Source organism: Papaver somniferum, unplaced genomic scaffold (genome assembly GCF_003573695.1).
Source record: "Papaver somniferum cultivar HN1 unplaced genomic scaffold, ASM357369v1 unplaced-scaffold_80, whole genome shotgun sequence".
NCBI classification, from domain to species: Eukaryota; Viridiplantae; Streptophyta; class Magnoliopsida; order Ranunculales; family Papaveraceae; genus Papaver; species Papaver somniferum.
This window is the reverse complement of record NW_020650971.1, coordinates 3263655-3275708: the sequence shown is the minus strand read 5'-3', so window position 1 is coordinate 3275708 and position 12054 is coordinate 3263655. Positions and strand designations below refer to the sequence as shown.

Here is a 12054-nt window from a genome sequence, read left to right as displayed (position 1 = left end):
ATCTTCCCCTACCTATTTATTGATCAATCTTTGAGGAGAGATAATCTCTTTTACTCTATTCTTCTTCTCCGAAATTACTCTTCCTTCTCAGTCTTCTTTTATCTTCTTCTAAATCTTTAATCTTACCATTATCCATTGCCTCTACTGTTGTTGTTACTCGTTAAATTGATCATCATCTTCATCTGCTACCGCCATTGCTGTTGCTGCTGCTGCTGTTTTAACTAATCAATTCTTCTAATGGATTCCAACCCAAAGTACGTATACTCTTCTAAAATCATCCTCTTTCTTTCTAATGATGTTTTATACTGTTACTAACATAATTCCCATACTGTTTGTAGAACAAATTCTTCTACTGGTGCATTGAAGATAACCGTCATTAATCCCAGATCTTCTTCAGACCCAAAAAATAAATATTCGCGCAAGAAGAAGACTTCGCAGAACAAAGAAGTAAGAAATATCTTGTTTTTATCAAACAATATTGTTGCCTCTATTTCTTATCTTCGTTGTTATTCGCAGGATTCCGATCATGAAACAAGAAGAGTTTGCAAGCCCACAGCTCTTGTCTCCAGTATTAACTTGCCTAAGTTCGGGGATACAAAAACCATTCCTCCAGTTTCTTCTGAATCACCAATTCAACCTAATATCAGTCTTATTGTCTCATCTTCCGCTGTCACAACCCCCATTAATACTCATATCCCTGTCAAAGAAATTTATCATCCTAAAGATAATATTGTTAGTACTCTGGATGTAAGTGATTTTTCTCCTCCTGCCTCTGCGACATTTTCGGACACAAATCTTGTCCTTTCAACTCTCGCAAATACTTCTTTGCTCGCGACTGTTGACATTACTAAAAATAATGTTGATTCTTCTGCAAATGCTCCTTCTTCTTCTTTGGTTTTCTTTCTTATTGAAACCTCTCTCTCTTAATGAGAAAGTGTTGGAAAATGTAAACTTGGCTTCTCAAGATTTGTCTGAAATTCTCAGCAGTGCTCATTCTTCTACCAATGATCCCTAGAAGCTTCAGATTTTTTTCCGTTTTGGGCAGATTACTGTGCGAATTTCCGTCTGAAAAAGTTGCAAGAGAGGAGATTAACTCCCAAATGGATCCAAACATTCATATTGCTTTAGATGTGTTGGTAAATATATTTCGCATATTCTTTCTTAATATCAATATCTCACATACTTATATTTGACCTTTTTATTCTTTAGGAATCCCACCGTCGATTAATCCTCGCAGAAGGGCGTTTTGAATCTAGTTGTTCTAAGTTAGAACTCTCGCATCAAAATGCTTCCTTAGAGAAGGAAATTCATAAACTAGGGGAGAGCTTCAAGTTGCTACTTTTGATTCTGAGGAACTTAATAATCAGATCAAAAAATTAAAAGGTATTATTCTCTTTATTCTTTATGACTCGCTTTAATAGTGTACTTCTTTAATTATCCATACCTTAAGAATTTCTTCATTCCTTTACTAAGATTTAAACCAGAAGCGAATTTCGGAGAGATTCCATTTTCAATTTCTTGCTGAAGACACCAGTGCGAAAAAGGAAGAATTGCAGATTCAGATAAATCAGTTAAATAGCCAGCATTCATATTCTCTTGACCATATTGATAACTTAACTCAGGATAATGTTCATCTAACTCGAGAGAATGAAGCGTTAATTTCGCAGAACTCCCACCTATCTAATTTGTTGTTTAATGTTAATTTAATACAGAAAACTTTATCAGAAGAAAATCTCCTTATTTCTGAGGAGAAGCGTTCTTTTTTGACGAAGGAAGCAATGTTTTCGCACCAATATTCGATTCTTCGGAAAACTTGCGATGACCAAGAACAAGTTTTTCGCATGTCAACTGCTCAAAATGAAGCATCTCTTAAAGAAATAAGTTCCCGGAACCAAAATATTATTCAAAGCAAGATAAGCCTAACTGCAAAGATGAATCAACTTCAAGAACACTATAACCAATTGAAAGAATCTCATGATCTTCTTAAGAAAAAGTATCATTCGCTTTTTGTTGATGAAAAGAAGATCCTATCCCGTCTTAAAGGTTTAAGTGATGATGATTTTGATATGGTTTTGAATAATATGAAGAACAATACCCTTGTCTTTTCTCAATCCTTCCTCTCGCAAAAGGAAGGTAGTCACTTAAAGTTGACTGCCCTAACTTCTGATTTCTTCATTTTTACATCATTTTTCCTTCGTTCAGCTGTTAATGTGATTACTAATGGATCTGTTCGCCTTAAATTTTCTTCCGGAATTTCATCTGCTGTAAACGTTATTTCTCTTTTTTCCCATTCCTTTAATGGAGATTCTTTATTTGTTATTTCCACTTTCTTACCTTCGTAATCTCGTTTGTGTAATCTTCCCATTATTTTTGATTGAAAGTCTTCATCAGAAATTGTCGTTTTTGTTATGGAATTACATTGTATATTTCTTCCTTTTCCTTGTATCTTCTTAATTGTTATTTTCTCCTTAGATTCTTATTCTTTTATCTTTTCCATCTTCACAATTTGAAGATTCGAATATTGGAACACTACGCTTCTGGAACCAAAATTCTCAGATCTACAATTTCTATGAACTCACCAACAAGGTATATCACTCCGAGTTGTTTCTAGCGCCAAATGTAGTTGCAGAAAATCCTACAACCACACAAGTATCTAAATTTACTAATAGTCTAAGTAATCATGGTGGAATTTATCTCTTTATTTATCAAGATCTCAAGATCAATTACAAATCAACTACAAGATAATATGAAAACCTAAGCTTACTTTACACGCACACTTCTCTCTCCTAATTTCTTGACCAAGGATTCTAAAAAAAATCTCCCTCTATTACATGGGTACACTGCCCTTTATATAGGGTCTTACATGGTGGATGACAGCTAAGTGGTCCTCTATTTTCGGAAAAACTGTGTGTTACAATCGCACACGTGCACTAGTTACATTCGCAAACTCTACTTGCTTCGCACAGGTCTTCACGCTTTAGTCATGACTATGCTGATATCATTTGGTACGTCATCTTGGTTTGGATGTGTGCGATTATCATCGCACACAGTATGTCTTTATCAGTTCGCATAACTATTAGATGTGCGATATTTCACTCCTACACAAATCACCCCACTTGTTTGTACTCTGCATTTTCCGGTCTCTCACTATTGAGTATATAAAATCAAATATGCTTTAAAGGGAAAATTATGTACAATTGAGACAACTGGTTTTAGATGACCCATGCCTGTTTTGCATTGATTTTGTCAATTAACCCACGATCTTCCTTGATTGGAGAATCCTTAGAATCCACAAACCCTATAACCAAGATTTTCAAAGTCATGAACAATCAATATGTTCAAATAGATAGGAAATACTTTAGGTTCTCCTGTAGTAAATCCATTACCTCTGCTCCGATCACCCTTACAGAATTCCATAGTCATGGTTCTACCAGTGCAACCTTTACCTTTTCATTAGCTTCGAATCTCCAACACATGATGTTCGAAGCAGCAAAAAATGGAGATGGTGGACGACATGTATGGAAGTTTGAGGATAACAAAAAATGGTTCTGTGCTTCAAAATTATCTAATGAAAAAGGTCATTACATTCATATCCTTTTGGCTGTCCCTAATCCTAAATCTGATCCTATTTCCATATTCATACCTGTTGGTGTCAATTTTGAGGGCTGGTTCGCTATATCAACAACCTTAGAATCAATCACTACTTACTCAGCCTCACAAAAAGTCTCTGCAGTTCATCAGCTGTCTCCAATCCAAACCAAGCCTAATCCCATCAGTAGTCCCATAAAAACTTATGATCAAACTGTTTCCAATAATTTGTTAGCTCCGGTCAAAAAGAATAGTGGGTAAACATTTACAGGGTAAATCACCATTCATCCTTGATGATCTTGCTGCTCATGTCAATTTCTCTGTGAAGTCTTCCAAATTTGGTGCTTACCTAAAAGTCCGTGAATCAAAACAACAACTAGGGAACTGGGAAAATGCGTTCATTATCTCCGCTCCATCATTGGTACATTCATGGGAACACATAGGTGCTGATTTCTGTTCCATTCTACAGATTAGATCACAATTCACATTGTACCCTATCAATTCAACTTAAGAAATTTTTTATGCGGACTCTTTACTTGCTAAGGCAAATCTGGAATTCAAGTTCACGTCAAATAATATGATCTGTTCGGTATTTAGATGGAGGACAGACATTTGGAGCTCACACTTCACTCATCAGTATGACTTCCACATTGAGCTTCACTGTGTCCCTTTTCAATTTTGGACTCTAGAGATTATTCATGCTATGGGAAATACTTGTGGAGAAATCTTACTTGTTGACCCTGCAACATTAAAGCTACAAGATTTAAGAGCAATCCGCATGAAAATCAGAAATAACAAGGGGATCAATGCCATTCCTAGAGTCATAAAGATATTTGTTGGGAAGGATATGTTCACAGCACAGGTTGCAGTAACACAGGCAAGATCAGGCAATCCTCAAAGTGTCGTTATTATTCCGTCACCGAGTAAGCTGTCGCAGTCAATGTCATCAGAGAAACGTCCGGCACATTCAGCAGAACTTCTGGAAACCAGTAGAATGAAGAAACGAAAATTTCTTCCTCATCTCACACAATCAACTAGTGATAATGAAAGTACGGGTCAACATGCATCATTCACTGTTATGTCTTCGGAGGCCACTTCAAATCTTATAACGGGTAAGATCAATAACAATCACTCTAGAACCAGTCATCGAAGACATGGTCACCATGGTTCCAACATAAATAGAGAATGGCGCAAGAAAAGATATGGAAGAGAAAGAAAACAAATTTGGAGGAAACTTGCTCCAAAAGAAAAACCATCTGATGTGTCAGTTGACATGGAAATAGACGTGGAATCTAGCCACGATGCACCAGCATTCAAGTTGACAATTGAGTCGACAGAATTCAATCAACCATCTGAAAATCATTCTAAACCTAATAATCCAGCCTGCACCACCCCATTTTCCCCACCCACAACCTTGACACACAACCTACATCCCTCTCAATGCACAATACCCTCAACTCTGGCATCCTCACAAGTATCAGATTCACCCCGACAAGTATCAGAACCCACATCCCTCCAAATGCACATTACCCTCAACTCCCAATCCATAGAGAAATTTACCAGCCCAAGGATAAGCAACTTCAACACTTTACCCACGACAGTTATAACAATCTCTCCTAGAACATTCAATATGAATCAAATACCCTGTTCAATCATCCCCAAGTGGCTTCTCACTGAGGTCAATAGGTTATTTTGTTTGGGTGTCCATCTGGGAATTAGTTATAATTCAATGCCCAATCACGCAAGACGATTTCTTTGTTCGAAAGTTTACTCAGAAGGACCAATCATTAAACCTATACCAATTTTGCCTATCAAAAACATTCCTAGAGAGGACTATGGAGTCCACTTAAAGGTCCGGGTTGAAGATATGGAGGAAGTCTCAATATATGAACCAAAACAAAAGTCTATTCCTCTTCTCTGTCTTGATGACACTTTCATGATGATTGTTGACGATGCCACTTTCATGCAGAGCGTTGATGATGAAAATGGTCTAGACACTTCTTCTGGCAATACTCCATCTTTGCCTCCTGGTTTTGAAACACATGATACATCAGATGAAACATCAGACGATGCATCATCGAGGGATCAAGAGGTCATGATAATTTCAGATTCTTCCCAAGTAGTCCCAAAGAGACTCAAGTCAGAATGGAAGCGTTTAGGCGTCACAGAATTGGATTCTATTTACCCATCACCCAAACGAGCAGCTAAAAAAAGGGGACAACACCTATCTCAATGAGTCTTTCAATCCTCGGTTGGAATGTGAGAGGGTTAAAATCCCCCAATAGAAGGTCCGTAGTTCGAAAAATCATACAGTTGAATAAAGAACCTATCATCATTCTTCAAGAAACTAAAATGATGCAATGCACTCAGCTAGATATCAGTCAAATTTGTGGATACAACAATGTTGGATGGACTTTTCAACAGTCTGTTGGTAGTTCAGGAGGTATGATTATCCTGTGGGACAAAAACATTATGGAGGTCAATGATGCACTTACTGGGGAATATACTTTATCATTCTCGTGCACAACTAAGTCAGACAATTTCAATTGGATGCTTACCAGTGTGTATGGACCCAACAATACTGTGGAGAGAATTAGCTTCTGGGAAGAATTGGATACTGCATGTAGACTATGGAATTTACCATGGTGCATAGGTGGAGATTTTAACACAGTTAAAAAGTGTGATGAAAAGAAGAACTGCACCAAGATCTCCAGAAGCATGACACAATTCAATGACTTCATTGAGCAGCATAATCTGGTGGATCTTCCTTTGAAAGGTGCGCGCTTTACATGGTCAAATGGACAAGCCAATCCATTGATGTGTAGGCTTGACAGATTTCTTATAACCCCATGCTTTGAAACCCATTTCCCCTTCATCTCCCAACTAGCCAGAGCTCGACCTACTTCAGACCATATCCCAATCCTTCTAGACATTTCAGATCCCAGTTTGGGACCTAGTCCTTTTTAGGTTCGAGGCAATGTGGTTATTAGAGAGTGATTTTCTAACCCTTTTGAAAGATTAATTGGTGGTTGTCTTTTTCCTTTACAGGTTCTCCAAGTACGGTGTTATGGCTAAAGCTAAAGGCCCTAAAAGAAAAACTGCGTGTCTGGAACAAGGAGGTTTTCAAACATACACACACTAGGCTCAATGACATTTTGACTGAAATCCAGGAATTAGACAATATGTCAGAGGATAGCGTTCTTTCTGAAGAAGACAAACATAATATCATCTACCTAAAGTCTGAATTTGAGAAAACGGCGCAAATGGAGGAAATATCTTGGAAGATTAAATCAAATACTAAATGGCTACAAGAGCGTGACAGGAATACTGCGTTTTTTATGAGTAAAGCTACGGCAAGAAGAAGAAGTAACAGGATCAAACAATTATACATAAATGGAGCACTTGTAGACGATAGATCTTTGTTACAACAACATATCATTAACTTTTATCGCACCTTATTCACTGAAGAGGAGGTTATCAGGCCGGAGCTGGAAGGCATAGACTTTGATAGGATAAACGACCAAGAAAACGTAATCTTAGAATCAACATTTACTGAAGATGAAGTTTGGAAAGCCATCCAAGAGCTAGGAGGTGATAAAACACCTGGTCCAGACGGCTTCCCAGTTGTTTTTTTCAAGAATTGTTGGGGTTTCCTAAAGCAATACATAATGGGCACATTCAATGAATTTTGTTCCACGGGACAAATAGACATTAAACATAACTCCACCTTCATCACTCTGGTTCCAAAAAAAAATTATGTGGAGTCGATCAAGGACTGCAGACCAATCTGTCTACTCACTAGTGTTTATAAAATCATCGCAAAAGTGCTGGCAACGAGACTCAAGCTAGTGATGGACAAGATAATATCCCCAGTTTAGTGCGCATATATTGAGGGTAGGCAAATTATAGATGGTACATTAATTTCTAACGAGTTAGTTGACTCTAGACTGAGATCTGGCAAAGCAGGAATCATCTGCAAGATTGATTTAGAAAAGGCCTTCGACATGATTAATTGGAAGTACTTGGAGTTTGTTCTAAACAAAATGGGGTTTGGTAGAAAGATTTGTAAGTGGCTAAGATTCTGTTACTCAACTTCTACTTTTTCTGTGTTGATTAATGGTTCATCTTTTGGTCACTTCTCTAGTTCTCGAGGCGTGAGGCAGGGATGTCCAGTTTCACCACTTCTTTTCAATATAGCCATTGAGGGATTTTCAAGATATATGGATAAAGCCTCAACACTGAACCTGTTCAGTGGTTTTTCTGTGACTCCTAACAGTATCAATGTTAATCACCTACACTATGCTGACGACACTATCTTTTTCATTGATAACAGTAGGGAGGAATTACATAATCTGTTCTCTGCCATGAAGTGCTTCGAGTATATAGCTGGTTTAAAGGTAAACAATCTAAAAACAAGACTGATAGCAATTGGGGAGGTTCCAGATATCTCAGTTTGGGCAAAGGAACTTGGTTGTGTCACTGATGTCTTTCCTTTCATTTACTTGGGCATGCCATTAGGAGCAAATCCTACATCTAAGAGCATATGGGATCCAATAATTGAAAAGTTTGAAGAGAGACTTTCAAACTGGCGGCAAATTTCTCTTTCAAAAGGAGGGAAACTAACTCTACTGAAATGCATTTTAAATGCTCTACCAGTCTACTACTTCTCGTTATTTCAAGCGCCTGCCTCAGTCATTAAAATCCTGGAAAGAAAGATGCGAAACTTCCTATGGGAATATAGTGGTTCTTCTAGAATATCTCATTTGGTTAATTGGGATCTCGTCTGTGCCGGTAAGGAAGGGGGGGTCTGGGAGTTTGTAACCTGAAGAGGATGAACCAGAGTTTGTTGGCGAAATGGTGTTGGAGATTCGGCCAAGAAAAAACAAGACTGTGGTACAAAATTGTGGTAGATAAACATGGGTATAACTTCTCCTATTGGATCCCAAGTAAGGTGAAGCATTCTCATGGTGTATCATGCTCGAAAACAATAGCTAATACAGCTCAGTTGGTCAACACTCATTCCTACTTGACTATTCATTCAGGAAGAGCAATTTCGTTTTGGCATGACATATGGAATGGAGATGCCTCTCTTGCCTCCTTATTCCATTCTCTGTACAAGTTAACCAATAATAAGAACGTGAAGGTTGCAGATATGGTCACAGTAGATGGAAACTGGAGTTTTAATTTCAAACGTAATCTTACAAATTATGAAACAGATAGGTTTGCTGATCTGCTGTCTGTTATTGGAAGCACTCCACCAGTTCTAGACAACCTTCCTGATACTAGGCGTTGGTCTTTGCATAATGATGGAATATTCACAGTTAAAACCCTATATGCTAAGCTTATTGAAAATTCAGGTATTGATAATTTCCCTCGTCAATTCATTTGGAAGAAATATATTCCGCCCAAGATCAATTTCCTCCTTTGGTGTCTGTTGCATGACAAGTTGAACACCATAGACATGCTGTAGTTGAAAGGGGTTGATATTTACAATTCTTGTGCTCTCTGTGGAGATGATATGGAATCGCAAGAGCATATTTTCCTGCACTGTAAAGTTGCGCACATTGTCTGGTCGATGGTGATGCCAACTGACTGCTGGTCTTGGGTGATTCCAAGAAATTTCAATCCCCTGGCACAAGAATGGTGCCATGGTCACTTCAGTGCTATAGGAAACTTCATCTGGGAACTAATCCCTGCGGCAGTGGTGCAAACTTTATGGGCTGAGCGCAACAATCGAATTTTTCAGCAGAAACATACGTTTAAAACAGATGATGACTTGAGTTTGGAAGTGCGTTCTTTGGTTTTATCTTGGGCAGCAGCAGCAGGCAGACGTGCCCATTTAAACTTTGCGAACACAATCCACAACAATTGGCTTTCCATCTTTGTGTAGTTTTTGTTTAAACTTCCACTCCTGGTGGAATTGTTGTAACTCCTCTTTCTCCTCTTAATAAAATTCCTAACTGTTCAAAAAAAAATCTTCCTTGATTGAGGAATTCCAACAATAGACAATGTCGACATACTAGTATATATCTCATTAAAAGTCAGACCATTTTGCCTCATTTTAAATACACGGACCAAAGTACAGCACAAGTACGGAACTTGACAATCTCTCTCTTTCTCTGTCAGACAAGAGAAATGGGGATATGGCAAGCAGGAGCTGCAGGAATGCTTCTCCTCCAACTTCTAATAGCAAGTGCATTTCCAGGTAATGGAAAAAATATCATTTATGTGTTTCTCTAATTCATTCTTCTCACTAGACTTACAAGTTTAACCAACAATCTGTTGTTTTGTTCTACCGATCTCCAAAACCCGGACTTTGAAATACCACCAACAAACATACCAAACAACTCAACAAACCCTTTTCTAGCACTGAATTCAACAATAAATTCCATACCAGGATGGTCATACCAAGGCACTGTAAAATATGTCATTTCATCAAGTCGAAGTCAGGGAGGAAACGCAATATATTAGGAGAAAATGGAAAGATTAATCAAATATTTGAAGCAAATGAGGAACCAAATCATTATTTACTTACATTTAACCTTCAACCAGCTCATTTTAATTGTACTAATTCTACTGGTGTTACCGTATCTATTCCAGATAGATCAGTTGTTGTCTCTTTTAAAAAGAAATTTGCAGGGAATCAAAGTAGTTGGCAAACTCATGGTGTTTATTTGGGGATTCATGGAAATGGATAGTTGATTAATCTGACTCTTGAAAATCATGAAAACCGTCAAACTAGTAATACCACTGTGATGACTAAATGTGATGTGCTTTTAGACACATTAATTCTGAAGAACATTTCCAATCCTATCGACGGTTCTGGTATGTACCCAATAATAACGTTCTTGATTCAATTAATCTTTTCATATAACTGCGGAAACAAATGAGTTTAGTGACAAGTAAGAATATTGATCCTAAACATGTCTGATATTTAGTGACGAAACATGGTCCGTCATTATGTTGTCTCATGTCACTGAGGCATTGCATTGCATGTCTGGTATTTGGTCATAATATAGAGCTGCTTAAAACCCTGTTTTGTTTTTTGTTTTCTTCTCATCTGGTTACCACCGTGAATTTTCAACTTTGATAAGAGGACATAACCTGAAAAGCTCGACCAAGTAGTAGGTTGTAGCTGATCATAGACCTTGTTTATCGTAGTAAACTACCCAAACCACCACGAGTCTAATATTTTCTGTAATGCGTTTATTTTTCTATGTAACGTTGGTTAACATTCTTATTTAATCAACATAGTGGATGACATGTCGCTGAATAGTGGATTGGGATTTAAGCCTTTTTTAAGCAACACAAAAAATAACCTGTTGCTGAATGGTGGATTCGAATACGGGCCAGCATTTCCCAGCAATTCCACTGGTGGCATTCTAGTTAATGCAGAATCAAATTTAACCCAATCGCCAATATATCAATGGGAAATACTAGGAACAGTGAAATACGTTATAAACAATAACTATACAGTTCCACAAGGAGATGCTGCAATCGAGCTTGTTTCGGGGAAATCAAGTGGGATACAGACAACGGTTACACTCAAAAAAGGTTCCAAGTATGACATGGAAACTTTCGTTGGTCATTATAATGAATTGTGTATTGGAGAACTCGCAGTGCGTATTAAAGCAGGATCAGACGAATTTTATAGGCCAATAGGAAAGGCAGAAAATTACCAGAGGATTAACGAAGTATACACCATCACAGTAGATTCAAGTGTTACTTCTATTAGTATTCAAAGTGAAGCAACAACAAAAACGAAAGATGGTGTTCTTTGTGGCCCTGCTACTGATAGAATTGTTCTTCTTCCTTATTCCTATGGCTTGAAATTGCAAACTAGTGTTCTTTTTGTTTGTCCTGCGTCGATTCTCGTAAGTTTTATGCAACTTATTGGGTAAATGAGTATTATTATGTGAGAGCAACTCGTTTGTTTACTATATAACATTTAAGTGTGGTTGTTGTTGGTGTTTGATTATTTACGAGTATGATCTGTGAGCTGAATTCCATTTTGTAATCTTAACTTCTGTGGTGTTGGACATAATTTGTTGCCACTGTTGATAAATAATGGTTTAGTTCTTCATAAGCCTTCAAAGCTTGATTATTGTTATAGTTGCTCGTGTACATTCTTATATCAATCAATTTACAATCATCTAGCCAGAAAGATCAAAAACAAGAAAAGAATTTACGTACTGCCTCAAGTTGATACAACTGACATGAGCTAGTTTCAACCAAAAGCATTAAATTTGATCATCAGACCGAAGCAAATGACTGGATATACTGGAAAGCATGAATGACTTTACGATGCGAAAACCCTTGAACAACGAGTAGTTTCGGTTCTGTATCATAAATTTCATTAATGCTCTCCAAATCTCCAAGATCAAAAGAAAGAACTTTATCCTGTATCTGTAACACCAACTTCGGCGAGTCATATTCTTCTTCTGCTTCTTCGCCATCGATAAGTAA

General features: G+C 37.5%; 2 protein-coding genes across 2 annotated transcripts; both read left to right on the top strand.

Annotated features, from left to right (window-relative positions):
* The first annotated feature begins 5940 nt into the window (after positions 1–5940).
* LOC113345006 lies at positions 5941–8414 on the top strand. Its single transcript, XM_026588866.1, has 3 exons — positions 5941–6364; positions 6637–7179; positions 7555–8414. The coding sequence occupies exons 1-3, from the start codon at positions 5941–5943 to the stop codon at positions 8412–8414; spliced, it is 1827 nt and encodes a 608-aa protein (XP_026444651.1).
* A 2436-nt stretch (positions 8415–10850) lies between these two features.
* Positions 10851–11489, top strand: LOC113345005. Its single transcript, XM_026588865.1, has one exon. The coding sequence runs from the start codon at positions 10851–10853 to the stop codon at positions 11487–11489; it is 639 nt and encodes a 212-aa protein (XP_026444650.1).
* Positions 11490–12054: the final 565 nt, after the last annotated feature.

What these genes read in the sequence shown, in the direction of transcription:
- LOC113345005 (XM_026588865.1), top strand. Translation starts at nt 10,851, where the DNA reads ATGTCGCTGAATAGTGGATTGGGATTTAAGCCTTTTTTAAGCAACACA.
- LOC113345006 (XM_026588866.1), top strand. Translation starts at nt 5,941, where the DNA reads ATGATGCAATGCACTCAGCTAGATATCAGTCAAATTTGTGGATACAAC. An exon ending in GGTGGATCTTCCTTTGAAAG is followed by an intron (nt 6,365 to 6,636) that starts GTGCGCGCTTTA and finishes TTTCCTTTACAG; the next exon opens with GTTCTCCAAGTACGGTGTTA. An exon ending in AGCCATCCAAGAGCTAGGAG is followed by an intron (nt 7,180 to 7,554) that starts GTGATAAAACAC and finishes CTGGCAAAGCAG; the next exon opens with GAATCATCTGCAAGATTGAT.